The following is a 24,713-nucleotide window of genomic DNA, read 5'->3' on the forward strand; positions in this document are numbered from 1 at the left end:
TGACCCTTAATGATGCTGAGACACACAGGAAAATTTATCTGTGAAGTGTTTGTAAACAAAATATCCTTCAAAATAATATTCCCACTGCAGCATGGGAAAGTGAGAAACTGAAGAATAGCCCAGCAGTGTAAACATTTGACAGTGGCAGTACTAGTTACTTCTTTACTTTCAGACTAATCTGTGTATTTTAAAACATCAAGTGTTTCATCTTCTGCCTAAACTGTTACTTCCACAATTAGATACACAAACAGGTAATAACTTTGTATTTATTTTTGTTCATATTTAGCTCTAATTTAATAGACTAAAAAGTGCGTATATGCATTAAGCTTGGTTGTGTAGGGCCAGAATTCTGAATCTTTCACTAAACAAAAAGGTGTAATCTCACACTAGAATAAGGTTGTGGTCATATGCACATTTATTGGGAAGTAAACTTGACTGGAGAAAGTGAAATTTCTGAGTAAATAAGCCTAGGTTCTCAGACTTCAGTACTGGCTCACTATAAAAATTCACTAGTTGGTTGTGAGAAACGTTGAAACATGCATTTGATTCACCATGTATATGTGCAAACATTTAGCCAGATAACCTTGTCATGTGTTGATGTTTGGAATATCTGAGGAAGTGTCATGTACATGAAAGCTTATACCATGAATAAAACTCTGTTGGTCTTAAGGGTGCCACTGGACTCAAAGTTTGTTCTACAATAGTTAAGAAAAGCACAGCTTGTTAAGTGGTCCTTTAAAAAGTGTACCACATTTAAAATATCACACTTTTTGCTCTCTCTGAATAATTTTTTTGTTGTTGTTCAGCTTCACAGTCGACTCTTTGTGACCCCATGGACCAAGTCATGCCAGGCCCTCCTGTCTTCCACCATTGAATAAATATGACCTCTTAGTTTTATACCCATTCTTACTCCATAAGTATGCATTAAAAAATGGGAGAGCATACTTTCTGCCAGCATTCAACCACAATAGGGTGGTTAAAGCTGTAACATCTCCTGTATGTGTTTTGGCTTCTGGGGGTGGAATTTGTCAAGGCTGTGGAATGAGAAATGGCAGAAGCCTTCCTTCTGCTTTGGCAAATTACAGATTGTAGCTGGTGACTACATGACAGTTATTGACTACATGACAAAAATCCTGCACTTAGGCTTGGCAAAGTCAAAGAAAGCTTGGCATGTTCTTAGGGACCCCACCATCTTTCTTCTGATCAACCTCTCTATAATATAGTGGGTTCTATGCATGGAAGAGTCTCAGAGTAAGTGATTACAAGCTCTTTAATAGGAGTGACATAATATAAGGTCACCTTACAGGACTGGTGTTGGGGCCCACGGGCCAAACTTCTATATATCTCTGGGTTCCCACGCAAGCATGTGATTGGATCATTCAAACCGGTGGGGGCTTGTGATTGGTCCTGGGCTGCAGGGATTTGAATCCTGCAGCCCTTTGTTCCCAAGTCCCCAAGCTCAGTCTTTATGGCTCCAATGAACTAGGCGGAAACATCCAAAGTCTTCCCTTGAGTCCACATACATAACACTCTCAATTGTGTATATAGGTTTGTGACTTCACGTGTACTCATGACATCATATTGATGACTAGCCAATGAACTTGTGCAGCATTTTATGTGCTGTTTGAGTGTCAACAAATGCATAGAACAAGTTGTTTGTGCCAAAGCAGGCAGTCTGTGCCAAAAGGGATTTGCTTCTAGCTAACTAGGAAGGGAAGATCGGAAAATTGTCTTCCTCTGTTTAGGCAGTCGGTGTGCTGAGCAGTAAACACAGGCACCAGATGCTAAGTAGATAGTAAAACTGTGTGCGCACTGGTCAACTTTGTGGACTTATTTGCAGGGCTGCATAAGTAAATTGTGGGGTTTGGCTTTGTGAAGAGTGCCGTTTCCACTGCTGAATCACTTGCTTACTGCTGCAAATAAGATATCAAGTTCAAATATTTATATGTGGGGCATAGTTAATTAAAAGTCTTAAGCTGTCCAGTGAAAAATAAAATGTTTTAAAATTATTTCCTCCAAACCGAGTAACTGTTTTAGCCAAGTAATGAGGGGGGAGAGACTATCTGTTGACTCCTACACTTAAAAAGCAAGGTGAAATCTCTCCCCCCCCCCGTCCCCGTCCCCCGACAACGCGCTGAATTGAGAGCTGTCATTCGTTCAAAAGCGTGCCCGCCAGGGCCCCACCATTCAGTCCTCCGCCTTGTTTACTGCACATTGCATTGCCATTTTCCTTTTGCGGCAATACGTGGTGGGCGACGCTCGCGGCTCCCGACTGCCGTCCTCCGCGCCCGCCGCCCCATGACGACAAACGCGATCGATGGCCTTTTATCCTTCGCCGTCGACAAGCAGGGCTCGGCGGAGTGGGCGCGGGGGAGCGCGCGTGGGTTGACCCGGGGATAGCCGCGCCAGACGGTGTCCTCGCCTAACCCTCCTCTTGCAAAAATCGCCGATATGCAGCTCTTGCCTTATAAAGTCAAACTGCACAATATACCTTCCTGAAGAGCCCGCGATCGGCGCCCCCCCCCTCCCCAAAGGGACCCCGTTCATAAGAATATAAGAAAAGCCATGTCGTATCGGGCCAGTGGCCCATCCAATCCAACACTCTGCGTCACACAGTGGCCAAAAAAAGCCAGGTGCCATCAGGAAGTCCACCAGTGGGGCCAGGACACTAGAAGCCCTCCCGTTGTGCCCCCCAAGCACCAAGAATACAGAGCATCACTGCCCCAGACAGAGAACTCCATCGATACCCTGTGGCTGATAGCCACTGATGGACCTCTGCTCCATATGCTTATCCAATCCGCTCTTGAAGCTGGCTATGCTTGTAGCCGCCGCCACCTCCTGGGGCAGCCACCTTCCCTCCCCTCCGTATCTTTTGCCCTCACACACGCGCGGCCTTCAGCCAGATAAACCCAAAGCTGCTGCTGCTGCGTGTCTTTACACCTCGCTTCCGCCTTGGCCCCTGGCTTGCTTGCTTGCCTGCCTCCAGCCGCCGTTGTCTCTCCTTCCTACCTCCCTCACCCCCACCCCCGCCGTTCGGGCCGGATCCGCGGTCTGGTGGAGTCCATGTCGCAGCTTGCGCCTTGCTCCCCGTGTCCTCTTGCTCGGAGTAAAGCCCACATAGGAGACCCTTTGTTTGGGAAGGGCTAGGCTGGGGAAGAGCGCTTTGGGAAAGCGGCTGGCTTCGCCTTGCCATTGGCCGAGCCTTTTCTGGAGCCCCCCTCCCGTCTCCCCCCTCCCTTCCTTCCCCCTAATAATATTTGAGAGGCATGCCCAGCACGTCCTTAGTGTTGGCAGGCAGGGCTCGCTGTGCTTGCCGCTTAGCGCTGCTGCTTGCTGCTGCTGCTTTTAAAACACCATGATAATAATACCCCAAAAGCAGCGTGAAGAAGTGCTACACTGTAGAGGGTTCTTCTGCAGAAGGAAGCAAGATGGCTACCTTGTGGGTTTTGCTATGAAGAATGCAGCGCCTAATTAAACCCGACTTTAAGAGGGGGGGAAGGTTATTCGTCCCTCCTTCCTCCTTAACCCTCTTTTTCCGTTTTTGTTTTGATTCCGGGGACTCGATCGTCTAAAGTCTCTATCAGTTCCTTTTTTCTTTTTCTTTTTGGCAAGAGGAACCTTTATGGTTGTGTTTCAAGTCTTCAAACATTACCAATAAAAAAAAGAGAGAGAGAGAGAGACTGCTTTACAAATGATTTTCTTATCCACACCAGACTTATTCTGCAATTTGATGTTTTTCTTTAGGTGCTAACTGAAAACAAAAGGCCTCAGAGAAGAAAGCAAAGAGTTCTAAAGGTAAACTGACAATTGCTTTATTAATAATGATATGTCCCATCCATTTGAAGAAAAAAAAACCCACTGTTATCTTGCTAAGGAATAGAAAGTAAAAGCGTGCAGGTAGTAATGACATTGTGTTCCTCGGATTTTTGTTTATATATGGCTGATTTAAAAAAAAAATTAACATTTGTCTTTCCCTCTGTATGGTTGAGTGTGTTTTTGTCGAGATTTAACTCTTTGTGCACAAGATGGCAGGTTAAAGTCTAACCACTCTTGATCCATTGTAGATGACTGATGCCACCCCTCATTCATGAATTGGCATGATTCTTAGTGTGCATGGGCTTTTGTTTTGGGGCAAACTAGGTCTGAAATGTTAGCTCTTGGATGTCCTGCTAAAGATGGGAGTATTCAAACTTGTTACATTTTTTAAAATGTGAATTGCTTCTTGTTTCCTCACATTGTAGAGATCGGTCTTAAAATGATAGCAATGTATGTTTCAGGCTGATTATTTTCATCGTTAAATGGATGTTGCACTGAAAATATACATTCAGTGGAGTTTTTTCTTTTTAAAAGGTTGCTGTGGGGTTGCTGCTGAAATGAAAATGAAGGATGAAACCTTGATGTGTATGTTCAGTGTTTTCTCTCACACACGTAACTGGTCCCTATAAATGGCAGCCCTCTTCTCTTCTGAAGGCGGGGAATCCCTGTGCACGTATAGAGGAAATCCCTGCTAAGAATGGGGATTCCCCATCTCATAGTAGAGAATGAGGCCCCTCCCACAAGTGTCAGAGCTCTGTGTGTCATTGGAGCCTTCCAAAGTTCTGGATCATGGCCGGTGTTTTTACAGTTATATGCCAAAAGTGAAAAGGTATTGTGCATGTGTTGGCACATTTTTGCTATTTGTTTTTGTCTGTGACATTGGTATAAAGTTGTGTTCTGTGATGTAGCCCTGGCATTGCTATTGGTATGCGGCATTTTGAGTCCAAGGACTTGGCTGGAAAATATGTGAATTGAACGTAGTTCTTTTTGAGTAAGGATTATTTGGTGTGAATGGTGGAAATGCTAACGTGGTGTGCTGACCGTGCCGTTCGTGGCTCATTGTTTAAAAATTAGGTGTATGGTATGTTAGATAAATGTAGATTCTAAAGGTAACTATGCAAATATCTTGTTTGAAACCTGTCCGCCAAAGAGTTTACAGAAGATCAAGGAACCTTAAATACTGCTGAAAATGAGACTTACTGCCTGTCCCTATCCATGTTTACACACAAGTAAGTCCTGTTATTAGTGCTTAAGTCTGCCATCCTGTGCACACTTAACCGTCCTTACAGTTCTATTCACAACAAGGGGAGTGAAGTATTCTGAAGTTTGTCTGAAACGAATCCACAACTTTTGACTTGGTAAAAAAGAGTGCTGAATATTTCCCAAATGTGAGCATTTGACTCTTAAGACAATCGACTGGTTTTGCTTTTATTTTAAACAATGCTCTTCTTTTAAGTTGTTATGTTAGACATTTACGTTTAGTTCTCGTTTTAATTGGCAACACCTAAACTTAGGGTGTGATTCTTGCTTGGATTTTTAGTTCTATGAATATCAGCAGGATCTCTTTCTAAGTGAACGGGATATGGATTCCAGTACATCCATTAAATTCCACTGTGTTCTTGTATTGCTCTCATTCATTTTCATGTACAGGGGAAGAATTTTGTGTTGGATCGTGCTATTTTTATTATTTTCTTGTGCCAGCTCTAGTCGTAATTTTATCACCATATACTAGTAATTCACTTCGGGCTTGAGCCAGAAGGATGTAATCCAGCTCTTTGAAGTGAGTGACAGCATTGCAAGTTGTGTATTTGGGCCAGGCATTGTGCATATTTGTGTTGCATAGGCCTCTGCAACGAAGTTTAATCAATCATGTCTCAGACCTGTGCAGGAGCTGCTGTTCTCTTACTCATATACAGAGTTGTACTATATATTATTGTATCTTGAAAAATGTTCTTAATTAGCTTACTAATGTGGATAGGAATCCCTATTCACTTATGGGGTATTTTCATTAAAAACCTTCCTGGTAGATTATACTAATTTAGCTTTCTTGTAAGCAGTGGCAGTTGGGCAACCTAAATCCCAGGTAGTTTAGTTTACTTGGGTTATGGTGGTGCAGGTCAGTAAACATGGCAAGGTATAAAGAGATTGTAAATACAGCAGGATAATGGGTAAATAGCTAGTCTGATCTGAGTTACCTTGGCTATGCATTGATATTTGCTTGGTTCAGTAAATCCTAGAGTGTGCTTGTAAGCCTTACAGAAGATACATAATTATTTTACAAATCTGTTTTATGTGATAAACCAACAGAATGTCCTTTTTTAAAAAGTAGCTTTTTAATAGTATTGATACCTTCGTATAGATCAGATTTCTTTCTTTCCTTTCCCTTTTCTTTCTTTTTTGCCATCAATTCAGAGCTGACTAATTGCAACCCCCATAAGGTTTTCAAAGCAAGAAGAGATGAGCAGAGGTGGTTTGGCATTGCTTTCCTCTGCATAGCAACCCTAGACTTCTGTGGGGGTCTCAGGGCTGATCCTGCTTAGCTCCCGAGATCTGACAAGATTGGGCAAGCCTGTGCTCTCCAGGTCAGCTTTAGTTTATCATATATAAGCTTTAATTTTCTCTTTTGTTATTTTGAGATACAGCAGATGGAAAACATGAGGTAAAGGTGAATACAGATCTAATCAGCCACTGACCAGGTGCATGTCTACATAGCAGGCTGGGGGATGGCAATGGCCAGCCTCCGTTCACCTTGCAGTGGGGAGACCGGCCACCTATGTTTAGGCTAGACTAAGCCCATGTAAGTCTCCCTTTTGGTATGTATCAAAGGCTGTCTCAAGGCTGGCTGTGTAGGTATGGTGAATATCCAAAACTATGAGCCAGCACGGTGTGTAGTTGGCCAACTCTGCAGGACTAGAATCTGGGAGACGCAGGCTTGAATCCTCACTCTGCCATGGATACTTACTGGGTGACCTTGGGCCTGTCAAACATTCTAGTTCACTGGATTGTCATGAGGATAAAATGGAGGAGCAGAGAATGATAATGCTGCCCTCAGCTCCTTAGAGCAGGGGTGTCGAACTCATTTGTTATGAGGACCAGATCTGACATAAATGGGATCTTGTCATGCTGGGCCATGAGTGTCATAAAATGTAATGCCAGGTAGCAGAGATAGAAACTTTATAAAGGCCACAGACACAATTAAAGATTTAAAAAACCCCAAAATAAAATGTGCTTAATTAGCACTCTTGCAATATTGTGGTTAGTATCAAAGCAAGCTCTCCCTCCCTCCCCAAGAGAGGAGCCTCAGCCAATGGAGAAAATAGAGGTTTTGCTTTGTAGCTCCTGTGTGATTGAGACATCCTGGCAAAGCAAGCTGTGATGCAGAAGGAAGCAAGAGAGAGGGAAAAGGAAGCAAACTTGCTTGCAGGACTGATCGGATCCTTCTGGGGGCCTGATCTGGCCCATGGGCTGCACATTTGACACCCCTGCCTTAGAGGAAAGGCAGAATAAATATGTACACAACAAATACTATGGTCTCGCATCACATTTTATTTGTAGGATTCAAAGTTCTGCCAATAGATATGAAAGTATTACTAGGTTTTCTTAGTGCTGTGCACTGTCATCTAGTTTCACACAACGGCATGAGTGAAAATTCACGAGCACTTGGTGTGCTTAGTGAAAACTACCAGTGGGTGTGGATGATGTTCCAGCTATTGTTGTTGCTGGTGTTTTCATTTTCCAAGTATGATAACATCCCCATCTTTTGCGCCTACATGTCTGCATGAAGTTCATAAAATAAGCAAACATGCTCAGCAAGCTCTAAAGACTTAATCACAAAAGGCACAACCTTCCTCCAATAAACCAGCCACCATTAAGCAAAAAGTGGCGGTGAAATTCATAAATGGACAGAGAAACCAATGCTAATAAGAGCTAACCAACATCAAAACACAGCCACAAAAAACAAAGGAAGCTTAAAAGTCCCAGCTAACAACAGGATATTGTCAGTGTAGCACTTTTAAATGTTAGTGTTGACGTATATCTAATTTGTCTGTTTCATTAATGGTGCCACCATTGAGAATGCCTTCTCTAGTAAGCAGCTGCCAACCTGTAAAGGGGCAGGACATGCAGTAAGGGTCTCCCCTGCTGCTATGAAGGATTCGGCATGTTCCTATGGGAGAAAGCAATCTTTTACAGTTCTTTAGGGCTTCAGAGGTCATCAGCAGCTTGAGCTGCATCTGGAAACAAATACCTGTTGGCCTTATACTCTTTTGGCATGGCAGAGTGGGGAGTGAGCCCAGGCTTTCCTTGGGAATCTGGAAGGTTGCACATAACTTTTTCATTATGCTTTGCTATCTCAGACCATTCCCATAATTTCTCATCACTGTCTGTTTAGAGTGCCTGATTCTTATGCTTTGCATTTAAATTGTTCATGGCCTTGGGGGAAACTTACAGTGTACACCTGGATTGAATTCCGTGAAATGAGCTTTTAATGTCTCCCTGAACACATGCCCAGAGCAAATTGGAAGGGCATTTTTCTTCATCCAGCTGTTTGGAGGACAATTTCTTCCATTGCTTCTTTGTGTAAATGGTAACAACTAGGGCGAGAGGTGTTATGATGCCTCAACTACTAAAGGCTTGAATTCAGACTCTACCTGAACTATAAAACCCGGGAATTATGCATTTGCGCAGCAAGCTGGTCTCTTATAGATTTAGTTTGCCCAACTTCAAAATGGAAGTTACAATAATGATTTTTCTCATAAGATGTCTATGAATATAAAATATTTTGCAGGAGGGAGAAGAAATAGATCTGAAAAATGAAACAAGATTCCCCTTTTATGCTAGTACTAGGAATAAGGCCCATTGCGGAGAAAAATACAAGGGGCTCTAGAAAAAGGCTCTGGGTGAGTGCCCCCCCACCCTTGCTGTCTTCCCACCCACCCAAGTGAAGTCGTTCACTTTCCCCACGCACCTCAAGGGGAGCTGATCTTTGCCATCTGGAGACCAGTTGTGATTCTGAGTGATCTGCAGCCTGGAGATTGGCAACAGTGGTTCTCCAGGAAGAAATGGCATTGTACCTGTCTGAGGTCCCACCCCTCCTCAAGCTGCACTGTCTCTAGGCCCCATCTCCAGGAATTTCCAAACCTGGAGTTGGCAACCCTATTTCCTTCCCTTTATCTGCACCTCTGATTTCAGCTTTCCATCCCTGCAGCCTACATGGGAAAAGGACAGTCTTTCTCCACCAGGGGACCAAAGCAGCTTGCATCATTCTCCTTTCCCCCCCTTTGATCTGAACAACTACACTGTGAGGCAGGTTAGGCTGTAAGTCTGTAACTGGTCCAAAATCACCCAGTCAGCTTCTGCAGCAAGAACCTGTGTCTGGCAGACCCGGCTCTGAAGCCCTAACTCCTATGCCCTCCTCAAACTCCACCACAGAATCTCCAGGAATTTCCCACCAACCTGGAACTGGCAGCTGTAGTCAGGACTGGCCCCAATGAGTTCTGTCTCAGAGGCCTTTAGTGATACCTTTCAGACCAGCAGTCTGTCTCTGATAATGTTGGTCTTAAGCAGAGGAGTCCATTCTCTCTCTGTGTCTCACTGTCCCTCCGTATCTCTCTCTCTGTATCTGGTCTGTTTCCACAGGATGCCATTTCTTTCCCCTTTCCAGTGGAGGATAGGGAGGAGTCTTCATATAATCAAGGGAATCTTTCCACTGGCTGTTTCCCTTCTTCTCCCTCACTCAGCCAGTTGAGGGACAGGTTTCTTTCTCTCCTCTGTGAATTAGTGTGACAGGCAGCTCAGCTAGTGGGAAAGTAGGGAGAGCCAGTAACTGCCAGAACTAAGGTCAGTTGCCTTTTACTGACAGAATGGCTAGCAATAGCCACTTGGTGGGAGAGAGGAGTGGACTCAATGATTGGCACACAAGTACTCTTGATTGATAGTTTGGCAGGCCAAAAATTAAATCATGTCCTCATTAGTTAACCTGTAAGTAAATGGCAGCATATCTGAGGAAGTAAAATTATCAGACTTTCTATGTTTCAGATCTGTGGGAAAGAAGGAAAAATATGAAGGTTTTATTTCCAAGCTTTCTGTTTGTTCAGAGCTTAAAGTTTTATCGAGAGCTCTGTTTGGTCCCAGTTAGTGGCACAAGTCGAAGGGGCTTTATTAAGTAAGTCAATGCTGTCAGGAGAAAATTCCCACTACTGTGGCTGTTCTGTTTTCTTTAGTTAAGAGAAACTCCTTTTCCTTGGTGCATGACATGGAAGAACAAAAACACTAATTATGAAAGGTGAGCAATGTGAAGTATCTTCTGAATAGGTAAAATTTTATTTTTATTGGGGAGTTTTTTGGTGTTTTGTATGCCAAAAAATATACGAATCGGGGTCTCTTCGCCTCCTTCCAATTTCAGAAAAAGTGTGTTTGTTCTGTGGCCAGTTGTCATCTTTTCATTCCAAAATAAATCTTTTGTTTCTGGACTTATTGGGGTGTATTCAGAAATCATTGCACTTAAAAGTATGCTACGCTGTGTTGGTGGGTTTTTTTTAAAGCCTTAGGAAGGCCTGTACAACTGATAATTTGCAAAGCCAAATGCAGGCTGCCTTTGGATTCAGTGAAGGATTTCTGGGAATATGAAGGATTTCCATCAGCAAATCACAACTTACTTGTTTTCTTCCTGCTGTAGCTCAGAGTACCCCTCCCCAAATGCTACTCCTGAGGGACACGGACCCCCTACCTCCCCCCCCCCCCCAAAGAAGCATGAAGTGGTAGTTGGGCTAGCAGGGAAAAAACCTCCCTCTGTTCATGAAAATCCTTTGATGGATCCAAGTCTCAGTTATTCTTGGTAAGCCTGTTTTTCTTCTTGCCTGAGAGACAAAACCTGAAGGCTTGTCAGACTCCTGGCAAGTGCCAGTATGAGGCTAGTGGCTTGTATTTAACTTGGTGTCTTGTAAACTGTGCAGGGCTTCCACTTAATAAATCCGCTTTAGCGGTACAAAGAGTTGTTGTGCTGTTGTTTCCGGAATCACATTAGCAATATGTTGATGTTACATTAGATACCCTTGAACTTCCAATAATAAATGGCACGCCATGCATCTAATCTGGATTTGTCCATTATTCCCTTCCATTTACCAGTGGGAAATCATCCTCTTTGGAGGTCTTTAAACAAACCACTGGGCAAATGTCTAACTTTAGGACAGCATGTATTCAACACAGTGTGGCCCTGTTGGTCTCAAGAAGGTTCAGTAGAAAAAGACTGATCTTGCCCAGCACAACAGTTTATATAATGTTTGGGCAAACTCAGCATATTCTGCCCATGCCTCTCCTCTTGTGGTGTTGCAAACTTTCCCATCTAATAGTAAAATATTTCTAGATTCTATCATATGAATGTACGTACACAAGTAGAACGGTTTACTCTTTTTGTTTATTAATATGAAAGGGATGTCACCTCTCTGGTGATAATGGTAGGTTAGAATCTGTTTGTCCTGTATTTATTATATGGGTAATGTTCCTACTACCTTTATAAGGTGTGAGAGGAGGAAGGGGAAACGAGGATGTTTTTACCTTGAGAAAATGGTATTGCACATATTTGTGAGATTTGCCTGCACAAGGAAACTTACAATTTTTGCAAAGTTAAGTTTTAAAAAAACATTTGGAATGGAAGTTTCTTGCCCATCCACAGGGATTAATTCAACATGGTGCTGACTGGAAAGTTCAGAGACAAACTAACTGTTTTGCATCCACCTGATCTAAACCAATGCTGGTCAGAGTTCTTTGTTTCACTTACAGACCAGTTAGAAATTAGTTCTCATTGTTAGGTTCCCACTCAGTGGATTTCCAGCTTGCCAGTCGTCTTTCCTCCATTCTGCAGAATTGGTTTAATCCTTTCCTTGTTTCAGGTCAGCAATAACTGTTCAGCAATTTCTCACCATATGCAGCACACTTAGCTGCATCTGCAAATACAGTATTGTCATTTCTACAAACGGAAGATCTGGATATTTGCTGCTTGACAATGTCGTTATTATTATGGGGGTAAAACTTTGGGATCTGGTGCCTCTTTAGCCTCTCACTGATGTTGCTTGATTACTTTAGATTCTAAGAACTGTTAAATTATATTTAGGTCAGCATTGACACAATTTAATGAGGGGTGGGGAGGAGCATACTGTGACATGCTCAGTTTTAATGACACAATTCATTGTGAAGTCTACAGCTGCAGAGGCTCAGACACGAGAACACCAGTCTATAGTAAGGACAATCAGTCGGCTGTCTTTCAGGATTTGATGGAACTGCACCAGAAATGGTGTTTAGCCCTTGCAGCCAGAGTTTTGGTGTAAGGGTGCCATATGCTCAGTTCTCTGCAGGAGAGTTGGTGTGGTTTCAATCAGTGTGTCGCTTTAGCATGCATCAGAAAGTGTATGCTGATGGATGTGGGACCATCTGCACAACAGTTCTGGCATCTCGCTTTTTTTCAGTGTACAGATGTGGGAAGGAGCTCTCAGACTGATAAAATATACCATGGGTGCCTGACTGTGCCTACAAGTGAAGGTTCCCTGCAGTGTTTGGCTGTTCCCCACTGTGAAAAGTGGTTGTAATTTTTCAGCTGGTCTTCTCAATTGTGGTCCTTCTGTTCTGTTACTCTGGCACTTGCGTTCTTCAAAAATTTGGAAGGGGGATTCTTCTAGGCAGTTGTGGAAACAGTAAGCCTATCTGTGTAAAAGGGCTATGAGTCTGGCTAGTTTGTTCAGCTGGACTATAGCACCCTGAGAGAAATATTCATTGTTTTTGGAGGTTTTGCTGCCTCTGGAACAAGTTGCCCCACTTCATCTCTCTGTCTCTTCAGAAACAAATCTCATTTGGGTAATAAGACCACAAAAGTGACTAGCAGAATTTTTTTTAAGTCAGAGGGGGGGCTTTTAAAAATTCAGGGTGCACCCAAATTTTTAAACAGCCTCTGACCTAAAAAAAGGTGAGGCCAGCAGGCCAGGCCTACCTGCTTCTCACAGCCAGCAGACTGTCAGAAGTATGGAGACCCCTCACCTCTTTCTGAGCAGGAGGGGGAAGAGGGAGAGCGAGAAGGGGCAGTGTTCCTGCTTCTCACAGCTGGCCAGAGAAGTGTCCAGCCGGCTGCAAGAAGCAGGGAGACCACTGCCTCTTCTCCCTCTGCCTTCCTGCTTAAAGAACAGAAGGGGAAAGAGGCAGGCCCAGCCTCCCTCCTTCTTGCAGCCAGCTGGAGAACTCTCTGGCAAGTTGTGAGAAGCAGGGAGACAATCCAATCCGTGGCCTTCCCTCCCCACCTCCACTTGAGGGCAGCCCCCTCCCTCCCCTGCAATTCAAATTGCACAGGAGGGGTGGCAGGAAGAGCCACTGGCCTCCCCACATGATTTAGAGGGCCCACTGAACAGCTGGTTGGCCAGCCCTTAAAATGGTTGCAGCTATTTCTGCACACACACACCCCGGTGCGATTGGAATCACAGGGGAGGGAGGAGGCACAGTGGCAGTGTGGACAGTAGGCCGCAGGTTGGTGGGGCCCCCACAGGCCCCTCTCTGGCTACGGACCTGGTAACTAGCTGGAATTTTTTAAAAAATTGGCCTGTCTCTTCCTAGTATTCTTCTGAATTATTTGTGGCTTAAAAGAAAAACCACAGACTTCTAGAAAGCTTTCCTGCCTGGTTGTAGAGGCAGTTCTTACTTGACTCAGGTAACCAACAAAGTGGCTTTTTGCAAGCCAGCTTCAAAAGTTCTGAAGTGCTGTGGCCTTATGTCACCTTCCAGTTAACTTTCAGAAATCTCACTGACCAGGTGGGGCACAAAAGAACAGGAATGGGCCTTGTTGGCTCCTGACTAGCAGGACTGCATGAAACATTTGGAGTAGCAAGGTTTATTATAAACATGCCTCAGTCCTCCACCTGCATTTTGCCTCTTTAGTATTATCACTCTTGCACAGTAAGAGAAGCCACTGTGGTGGTGTGTATTATTATTTTTAAAGAACCATGAAGCCTTATCCCAGGTACCAGTCATCCCTGTCTAGATCCCTGTGGGTTCTGTTCTTATTGCACAGTTTAAGGAACTGATAGGTAGTGACTATGAAGACATCTCTCCTGTGACAAGCATTTGTCTGGCTGTCTTTGTAAGTGACTTTATGGCCATGTCAGGAGCATTAACAGGTATTTGGAAAAGTCTAGAGTAGTCTCAGTGACTGAGATATTTCCAAGTAGTTCAGCAATGCTCATAAGCAATTCTGGCTTCTAAAACTTTTGCTTTGCTCCCCACCTTAATACCTAACAGTTGTTTTCTAGATGGTGCAGAAAGAGGAAATAGAACTTTTGTGGTGGGTTCCCTTTGATCTTCGATAACCTGGTTTAATTACTTGCCTTGGATAAGCTTTGTTGTTTGTCTTTGCTTTCTTGTTTGTCGTGTAACTACATGGATTTTACCTATTTATTTTAAACCAAATCAGCTGATTCATGGGCTCTACAAAATGGTTTGTTTGTCTATTTTGAAATAGGTCTATGATAAAAGAGCATAGGCTAATAGTCTCAATTTAATTTTAAAAAATGTTCAAGGTTTAATTATTTTATAACCTGGGTGGATAGGTATACTTTTCATAGCCTAGACCCAAGTGTCTTTGTTCTTAGAAAAATATCTGAGAAATTAATTTGGTTTATCATATACTGTAGGGCCTTTTCGGTTGTGGTGCCAAAACTCTGGAACTACTTCCCCTCATCTGTCTCCCTCTGTCATTGGCTTCTGCCACCGTGTGAAGACAGTGTTTCCTTACCAGCTCTTACTAGCCCTTCTCCCTGTCTATGTTTATATTGTATTTTGTTTAATTGCTTTAAATATTGCTCTTTAATGTCTCCAATGTTTTAATGTTTGCCTCCTAGGGGACCCTGAATCAGGTGGACAGATAGCATGAATATGTTTTAAATAATAATAAATAAACTTAGCCCCTGTATTGCAGCTCATGTGTGTTGGGGAGGAGCTTGCTTTGATTCAAACACATTGCCAGCTGTCTTTTTAATGGCTTGAGGCGAATTAAATGTTTTGTGATATGGTTTGTGCACACGTAGCTTGCAGTGTATTTGGGTGTGTCAAGTTGCTGAGCCATCATTCTGTAACCTTTTCCAGAAAAGGTTAGCTGGAAATAGAGCTGTTTTAGCTGTATTCTGGTTGGATGCTTTTTAGTAGGGTCCAAGCAAATGCAGATATGTTGCCTTTTGCTTTCCCTGAGCAATGTTTTCATCCCAGTCAAGAAATAAGCCTTTTATTGTCCAGGGAATTTCATCTGACAAATTATATTTTAGCCCATATGCCCAACTCTGTGAGACCAACTGAAAGGTATCCAAATAAATGAGGCAGGAAAACTCTACTTAAAGAATCCTAAATGGAACCAAGTTTGGGTAATTTGTGACCATCGAGTAGATGGCACCCTTGGCACTGCAGGCATAAATGGTGGTCTCTGGAGGCCAGCATTGGCCAGGCTTTTCATATTAATTAGGGAAGCTTTATTGGATGGTGTGTCACAGGCTTATTCATAAGGGCGGCAGAAGAGAACAATCTTCCAGCGCGTAAGTTTGAAAAACTGCAGATCTCATGATAAGCGGCTGTTCTCTAGCTTTCCCCTGACCATTCCTTTTTTTTTTTTTTGCCTCAGGCTTTCTGCAAACAAGGGATATGAGAAAATGTTCCTGGGTGCTGTTGTTTCATAGTTCAGCCAGGCTTTTGAAAGCTTAATCCTCAAGACCAATGACCATGTTCTTGAGGATTCTGAAATCTGATTGGCTACATAAGTCTCTGGAAAGGAGCCCCGTGGCGCAGAGTGGTAAGCTGCAGTATTACAGTCCAAGCTCTGCTCACAACCTGAGTTTGATCCTGGTGGAAGCTGGGTTCAGATAGCCAGCTCAAGGTTGACTCAGCCTTCCATCCTTCCGAGGTTGGTAAAATGAGTACCCATCTTGCTGGGGGTAAAGTGTAGATGACCAGGGAAGGCAGAGGCAAACCACCCTGTAAAAAGTCTGTCACAAAAATGTCGTGATGCGATGCCACCCCATGGGTTGGAAATGACTGGTGCTTGCATAGGGGACAACTGGGATCAGGCCATCGTGCTTAGTCTGGGGCAGGTAGGTGGAGATTTGTGCTAGCTGGTGATTAACCACAGTAGTGGTATGGTTCTTGCACTGTTTGATAGCCAAGGCACTATGTAACCTAGGGGGTGTCTTGCCATGTGTTTAAAGGTCAGGTGTTATTTTGGAGAGCCTCACGATAATCATGGAGGGATCTGGGACAACCTTAGGTGGAGAATCCGTTGTACACAGTCACTTGCTGTTATACTAACAGACAATTCATCCTGTCCTTCCTGGGATTTCAGCTTGCTGAATTACTTCACACTGGAAGCTTTGAACAGTGGATGAGCACTGCCATCCCTCCCATGACTGCCTTTCTAGGCAGATGCTATATATGAATATCCATCTTGAGGCATCTTGGCAATGGTATTCCCAGATAAATCTCATAGCCAGACCTGAGTAATAATACAGGCAAAATTGGCAGGATTCCTTCAGATTTAAATAATGGGAGAACAGCCATTTCTATTCCATGTGCATTAGCAAGAGCTGTAGGCTTTGGACATATTGCAAACCTGGTGGTCATATGCTTACGACTTCTCTTGCTTGGTAGGAGACTTTGTTACCCGTTTATCCCCTAAATCTAGCTTTAGTGCTTAAGTGTTGCTTGGTTTTAAGTGGTGTGCATGTGGAAACAGTAGCTGGAAAACTATGGCCTACCTAGATCGCTCTCTCTCTCTCTCTCTTTTTAAGAGACACATATGAGAAATCAGGGTCAGCAATTTGGTTGTCATTCAGAAAGGAGTGTTTGAAAAAATATAAATGAACAGTATACTCTGGAGCTAGTTGTTTTGCGGTCAGCGGCTGTATTTAGATGCTGCAAAGTGCAATTGGATGCCAGTTGGACACAAATGTCTTCAGTTGCCAGGCTCATGCACTTAACCTTGTGCTTCCTCTGTGCCTTGATCAAGCTCCCATCCTCTGTGATGTCTGGATGAGGATGACTTGATGTATTGGAGATTGTTTCCCCTCCACAAGCTGGGATCCTAAACCTCAATTGAATCCCAGTTTAGAAACCCAATGTGTGTGGAATATATAAACCCCCAGTTCCTAGAGATGCCTGCATTCAGCCGTTGTGGTGAGTTGGAGCTTGACCAAGTTGGAGATGCTTGGTTGAGTGCTAGAGGAGGAAGGAGAAGCGAGGAACACAAGCATAGCTACAAATGGCTTGTGTCTTTTTTATAATGAATTTTTTGGCTGAAGGTAATCATGATATCTGAATGCAGCCCTTCATCCGTTGGGATCTGAGGCATGCTTTTTTACAACCAACAGTGGTAACTGTTGGTACACAGAACTGGCATCTTTCTTCTCTGATTGTTCTTTGTATCTTGAGTTATCATCTTTGGGTTGGGAAATGCCTGGAGATATTGGGGGTGGAGCCTGAGAAGGGCAGGGCTTGGGGAAATGAGAGGCTTCAGTGGAGTAAAGTGCCATAGTCCACCTCGCAAAGTGGCCACTTGCTCCAGGTGAACTGATCTCTGTCCCCTGGAGATCAGTTGTAATTCCGGGGGATCTCCAGTCACCGCCTGGAGGTTAGCAGTCTTTTTTGTAACCCACTGCTTTGCTGAGCACAGTTTGAGGAAAAGCAACTTGTGTCTGAGGAAAGTTCCTTAGATTGGAGGAGGGGTTTGAGCTTGGCAGAGGGGAGTGTAACGTAATGCTAACTATTCTTCGAGATCAAAGACTTGGAAATCAAAAACAAAACTTGGAGGTGCCGGTAGAAATGGGGCAATGAATTGTGGGGCTTTGGTTCTTTCATAAATAGCGTCATAACACAGGATTTGGGGGACAGTACTATTGACAGCTTCTCAGAGTTTTGAAAAGATGCATCCTGATAACCATCTGCACACCTGTTTCCCAACATTTTTCATGACTACAACCCCTGCGTAAATGCACCTCCTAACGTCACTGAGTATCAATGATATCTCTCTGCTGCTCTGCTGTGTGAACTCTGTTATTGCTTAGTCTCCTATTTCTGTGTAACTTCACCAGCTCCAGTCTTTATTCACCATTGTATGAATACACCATTTCCAGTATCTCCTGCATTATGTCATCGTCGCATTCCATAGGTAACCCCCGGTAACAGTAATCAGTCCTCAAGGCTTAACACACTCAGCTCTCATCATCCCTCTTTAATCTCTCTTGTCACTTGGTGCTCTAATGTTTTCCCTTCATATTTTGAATAGCTCTAGGCAAGCCCGTCCCACTCTCTTTCAGTTAGTACGCTTCTGTGCTGATATTACTAACACAGGGCCCCATGTAACACCATGCAGGCTAGTGCCAAAGTCTTTCTGGGCCGTGTTCCAAAACTCAGATACAGACTTCTCCCATATTAAGATAAAGCACCAAAACTTCCAAGATGTACATTGTGAGCTGGGTAAACAGCAATCTGGTCCGTCATGTTGTGCTTCACTCGCACACGTACCCCTCCCCAGTGAAGTAGGGTGGGAAATATTCCAGAAAATTAATTTTTAAGTGGAATTTTTCCCACCTCTTGCATGTAAATATAGTCTGTGTCAGAGCTGTTGTGCTGCAAATCAATCATATCTGATGGGTGAAATGTGGGATAGAAAGCATTTATCTGCTCATAACCTTGAGATCATTGAAACTGGCTAAATTTCTCTACTGTTGTTCTAAGAGGAGAGAGATGTTTCAAATGCTGGGGTAATTGATGTTTTGCTCCTTGCTGGTTGTGCACATCTATGCTGTTATGTCAATAAAGGTGGTTGTTGTTGGATATGAAGCGTGGACAAACCCCAGGCTTGTATATGTTGTACCACATTTGCCCCCCCACAACATTGCTTAAATTATTTATTTAAATTTGAATCAGAAAAAAATCTGGAAATGTTTCCGATTCAGGTATTCATGGAAAACCCATATCACTGCCCCCCCTCCTCCAGATTTGCTCAATAACCCGCACTTTCCGCCTCTGAACTTATTGCGTCTGTATTGCTGAAAGTACTGAATCAAGCTGGATATACATATCCAGTTAAACGTGTGTCATACAAAAGTTGCTGAAGAGGGGACCAACACTTAAAATATAAATTTCAGACTTCATTGATTTCTGTGATTCTGCGCATCTGAAATGGCTATCCCCACCTGTGTAGAGATGAACAACAAACCTTTATGCTTGCTGCAAGACAATTTTTGGGGGAATGCATGTGCTCTCCATTCCTTGCTACAGAGTAACCATGCTTATTTGAAAGCAAATGTCATTGACAGCTGATGTGGTCACTTATGCCTTTGTGCCTGTGCTTCTACTTTTTGGGTTGACAATTGATTGCTTTTGCCTGTGTGTGTGTTACATTTCTATCCTGTCCCTCCCCATAAAAAGGCTGGTTAGGCAAATGCCAGTGTTTCCATATTTTCAGGGGTCACAACTCTGGCTAAAACCTTCTTTGTGTTATTTTTATAGGGAGATGTGGAAAACAAACCAGTAAATGGCTGCAGACCAGAGCTCATGGAATGTATTGCAAATGGCCATAGTGAAAAATACAAGGTGAAACCGAACCAACCACTGCCTTGGGAAAATGCACAAACATATGAAAAGGGAAGTATGACCGGTTTAGAAACGGAGAAGTGGGCGCAGAATGAGAAGCCATTGCTTAGTGTTCATGTAAATGGTGACCTCTGTGGAATTGGAGCGAGGAATGAGAATTTAAAACATTCTGAAAAGGATGCCAAAACCGTTTCTTCTTCCGGTGCGTTAGATGAGCCCAAAAAGCTGTTTGCACAAACTGTTAAAAACGGTATCAAAAGCATACCATATTCACCAGCAGAATGTGATTTGTCACTGAAAGAAGATGTGAGCAGAACTGCAGATTCAACTGAAAGCTGCAAAGAGAATGACTCCGAAGCCTTTGGGACTGGTGCTTCTGTGCTGAATCATCTCAGCGCTTTGACAACTGGAACATGTGGTGCTCCTCCCCTCCCAAACAATCATGTTCTAGTGAAACAGACAGAAAACTCTAACGCCGTTCAAGAATCTCAGAACTCACTTTTGCATCCCGTTTCAGTTTTAGACCGTCAGGACAAGCCATCGTGTCCTCCTGCTCTTGAGGAAGATGGCTGTCTTGAGGGTGGTGCTTCAAACATATCAAGCAAGGATTCCCAGCCTGAAGATTTATCACTTCACTCAACTTTTTTATCACTGATTAAAAACAGAAATTTAACTGTCGAGCAGGTGGTCGCTATTGAGGCATTAACACGTCTGTCTGAAGTCTCTTTAGGTGCTTCTTCCCAAGCAAAACCAGAAAGCAGTCAGTGTACAGAGCAAGAAACAGCTTCTAATTCACTTAACAATTACAGAAAGGAGAATTCTCATCCTTTGACATCAGCACTGAAAGCAATTAAAGGGGCTTGCCCACCAAAAGACCAACAGCTTTTTCCTTGTGGTCATTCACAGAGAAAAAATCTTCCGAATAATTTGCTTTACAATGGTCAAAGTGCTACTTCTGAATTCCATAATAAATCCACAGGTCCATCTAGTTTACTGCGTCGATTACATTTCTCTCCGAGAGATACTAAGCCTTTCACTGCTTTAGTGTCTGGTGGAAATTCGAGTCATACAACGAAGAAACATCCTCTTCATCATAAAGCTGCCATTGGGCCATGTTCCAAAAACTCAAATACTGTCAAACAACGGAGGAACAGAGTGGAGGTGCTTGGGAAATGGGAGGGAAAGGCTATTCATGGCCTGAATTCAAAAAGTAATTCCGTAATTAAGGATGGTATTCACAGCCAAGATGAAGAAGATGTGGCTACCCAATTAACTCAACTTGCTGCAATAATTGAATCCACAAACCCAGATCAGAAGACATCGTTTCTTAGTAGAATACCACCAGATATGCAATCAAAATATAAACAGGACCAGTGCCTATTGCAGAAGAAACAATCGGTATTCGTAAGGAACAATTATAGCTCGCTGCTAGTCAAGCAAAGGCAACCTGTGCGGAAAAATGACAAACCAGTACCCAGAGTAAAAAGATTAAAGAAGAAGCCTCAAGCCATGCCTGACCAACAAAACAGTCAACTGCAGCAAGAATGCCAGTTTAGTGAGCCACAGGACAAACCGAGGAAGTCTTCTAAACTACGCAAGCCTAGTCGGATTGTATCGCAAGACTCCAAGCTAACTGTCACGAGGAAAAAAACTTCTAAAACCAAAGTACAAAAGGTGCGGAAACAGATGACATTGCCATCACAGCAAAAACCAGCGATGCTATTTCTTCCCAAAACTCAAATAATATTCCATAGACCTTTACCTGCTTCATCACAGGACAGAATAAAAGACAAGCTACTTAGCCATGAAATGGTGCCCAAGTACATCAAAACCATGGGCTCTGACGATGCGCAGAATGCTGATCCTCCAAGCTGTGTACCTGTTGCTCTGCAACACAGTGGCCTACCTTCCTGTAATCTTCCAGCTGTTTCTCACTTAGACACACAATTGTGTTTCAACCAAGGAAGTGGAAATATGCAGTTGTTGGTGGAAAAGGACATAACTTCTCAGGTACAGCAAGCAATGAATCTCACTCAGATGCATTCTTTGCCTCAGCCCTTCAGTCAGTCCAGTCAAAGAGGGGGTGAAATCTGTGCAGAAAACAAAGCAAAACTCCAGCTAGAGGCTGTGGAGCAACAAAAGGGCCAGAAGCTTCAGACCATATCCATTAATGGTGGGGAGCCCCCTTCAGAGGATCCATTACAGACTCTCAGGAATACTGAGGGTACAGGTGAAGTTAAGATTCTAACATCAGGAAGTTTGGAGAATGAAAACCCACAGAGTACTGGGATCTTAGGAAATTCTCCAGCAAAAAATACACTCAGTAGCTTTCTTGAATCCCCTATGAAATTCCTAGACACCCCTACAAAGAACCTAATTGATACTCCTACAAAGAGAGGACAGACTGATTTTCCATCTTGTGACTGCGTTGGTAAGTGCTGCTTGATTCGTTTTTGTCTAAAGTTTTCAAATGTGTGTTTTCTCATAGAAGACCCATTGTGTCACTCCAGATCCTATGTAGGTAACCGCTTTGGGATGGATTTCTGAGGGTCTCTTGTTGTTAGTGAGCTTTGAACATTTGTAAATAAAATGGCGGATCTATTGCCACTGATCCTTGTTGCTGATGTTTTGCTGCTGATGTCCTCTCATTGGGCTCCAATAGAACAGAGGAGGAGGGCTATGGCATTTGCTATTTTGTTAATAATTAATTGTTATATAATTAAATTATACATATGAATATCCTTCAGTCTGCTCAGACTTTGAAATCTTCTTTAATTCCAACCCATAGTGTGTGACCACCCCTTGTAACGACAATATTCTTCGTCTCTTAGGCTCTTTAAAAATAGAAAAGGAAACGGTGGTGGTGCTGCCAAACGTGACTTGCCTTGGGTCAGGGTTCAATCTTAGTGTTAGTCATCCTCTACCAGCAGAAGGTCATAGTAGATGGTTTGGCCTCTGGCCAGTGGAGGGGTCTTCTACTGATACTAGGAGAAGGTGCAGCAGATATATTGACTGGGGAAGTATCTTCATAGTGGCATCCATAGGACTTTGAGAGGTATTCTGAGTGATTCAAATTAGTGTGTGAATGCATGAGTGCTTATATAATATGTAGATAACATTGTTAATATCTTTTTTTTAACCCTTTCTCTAGAACAAATTGTGGAGAAGGATGAAGGGCCATATTATACACACCTGGGAACAGGACCGAGTGTTGCTGCTGTGAGAGAAATAATGGAGGACAGGTGAGGAGACCAGTAAATTATTAGAAATATTTGGATACTTATAAGCAGCAAAATAGAAAGGGGGGACACATTTTATTTTTAATACTACTTATACAGAATATTCCATGCCTTCTTATGCTTGCCTGAATTTCAGCATTTGAGCTACAGTAACTGAAATGCCTGATCCAAGTATTTATTTATTTTACTTACTTCATTAATACCCCAGTTTTCACTCCTATGGGCATCCAAAGCAGCTCACATCATTCTGTCCTCCTCCATTTTATCTTCAAGATAACCCTGTGAGATTGGTGAGATGGAGAGTGTGTGACTGGCTCAAGGTCACCCATTGAGCTTCTGTGACAGAGTAGGGATTGGTACCTGGCTTTCCAGATCTCACTTTGACGTCATCACACTTGGCTGGCAATACCACCTTTTGAATTATTCCAAGTGAGAGAGGCTGAATACCTCCTAGTAAAAACTAGCATTGATATTAATGGTTGTTGGCTACCCTCAGCAGTACTGTCTGGGAGGTTTGCCAACATCCCTTATCAGGATAGAGTCTGCCCATCTAATGGAAGGCACCTTGAAACAGTCACCCATGTCTAACTTCATTGTGATTTTTATGGGGAAGTGCAGAACTGTATAATCAAACCTATTCTGTCTAATCTTTATGTTTTACCTGAGGCGAAATTAGTTTTCTTTCTACTATCTGACCAATGTCCCCATATCACAAGCCTAGTTGCAAAGTACCTTTTGGCTGCCATAACAATCAGGGAGCAAAAGACTAGCTCCCCTTCTTGATGTTTGACTGGTTCTTATCTATGAAACTCCATGTAAATTTGCTATGCTGTACTTTTTGTTTCTATGTCAATAAAGGTATTTGGATTGGAATGGTTGTTTTCTATGTTTGTTTTTTATGTTTGTTATATAAAATAAAATATATTATACAAGAAGTGGGTACAGGTAGGAGGTCCAGCTCTTCATTGTTGGTTCCTAAGGGCTGTAACCAAGACAACCCAAGGAAGTGAACGAAGGGCAATGTGGCCAAATGGAGGACTGTCTAAAGGCCCATTAGGACTGTTCAGAGTACCACTCTGACAAGGAGAAAGGCAGCTTTCTTGCATTTTCTGTACAGAATACTTTCTGTATTCTGGTTTTTCAAAAATTAATTGTCATCTCCAGTACTATCTTCAAGGTAGGAAGACTTCTTCCTACTCAACCCCTTGTTAACAATTAATTACTAGAAAACTCTATAATTTCCCCAACTTTTCATATAATTTTCCCTTTGTGCAGGTATGGAGCAAAAGGAAGCGCTGTAAGAATAGAAGTAGTTGTGTATACAGGCAGAGAAGGAAAAAGTTCCCAGGGGTGTCCGATTGCCAAGTGGGTAAGTTTTTATTTTGTAGTAGTGATATATTTATTTGAATGTTGGGATTTTATTTGCTTTAATGTGTGTGTGTGTTAAGTGCTGTCAGGTGGCTTCCAGCTTACCGCAACCCTATGAATGAATGTCCTCCAAAACATCATATTCTTAACAACCTTGCTCAGGTCTTGCAAACTGAGGGGTGTGACTTCCTTGAATGAGTCCATCCATCTCACATTGAGTCTTCCTCTTTTCCTGCTGCCTTTGACTTTTCCTGGCATTGTCTTTTCCAGTGACTCTCTGTCTTCTCATAATGTAACCAAAGTGTGATGGCCTCAGTTTAATCACTTTAGCTTCTAGGGAGAGTTCAGACTTGATTTGATCTCGAATCTGCTTATCTTTTTGCGGTCCACGATACCCATAAAGTACTTATAAACTGCTTTTCTTCCAAAGCCTGCCCCCAAAGGTTAGGCTTGAATAATTATTTTTGCTGACAGTATTAGTGTTTATTCTCTCTGTAATTCTTAGAACACCTGTAGGTAGGCCAGTATTATCCCCATATATCAGAGGGAAGGGACTAAGCCACTGACTTCATGGTTGGGCTGGAGATTTGGTTTATGGTTTATTGGATTTATACCCCGCCCTACCCACCGAGGCAGGCTCAGGGTGGCTCACAAAAATAAAATAGCAATAAAACATTACTT

General features: G+C 42.9%; 1 protein-coding gene across 3 annotated transcripts in view; it reads left to right on the plus strand.

Annotated features, from left to right (window-relative positions):
- Positions 1 to 24,713, plus strand: part of TET1 (tet methylcytosine dioxygenase 1) — a 101,985-nt gene that overhangs the window by 34,552 nt on the left and 42,720 nt on the right. For 2 of the 3 annotated variants that reach the window (XM_060241146.1, XM_060241147.1), the window contains 4 exons: positions 3,745 to 3,795; positions 19,342 to 21,856; positions 22,577 to 22,667; positions 23,940 to 24,033. In XM_060241146.1, coding sequence (XP_060097129.1) covers positions 3,745 to 3,795; positions 19,342 to 21,856; positions 22,577 to 22,667; positions 23,940 to 24,033 — 2,751 coding nt within the window. Of the gene's footprint in view, positions 1 to 3,313; positions 3,440 to 3,744; positions 3,796 to 19,341; positions 21,857 to 22,576; positions 22,668 to 23,939; positions 24,034 to 24,713 lie in introns of those variants that run through there. The other variant, XM_060241148.1, reaches the window with a different exon arrangement.

This window comes from Heteronotia binoei, chromosome 6, assembly GCF_032191835.1.
Source record: "Heteronotia binoei isolate CCM8104 ecotype False Entrance Well chromosome 6, APGP_CSIRO_Hbin_v1, whole genome shotgun sequence".
Taxonomy (NCBI): domain Eukaryota; kingdom Metazoa; phylum Chordata; class Lepidosauria; order Squamata; family Gekkonidae; genus Heteronotia; species Heteronotia binoei.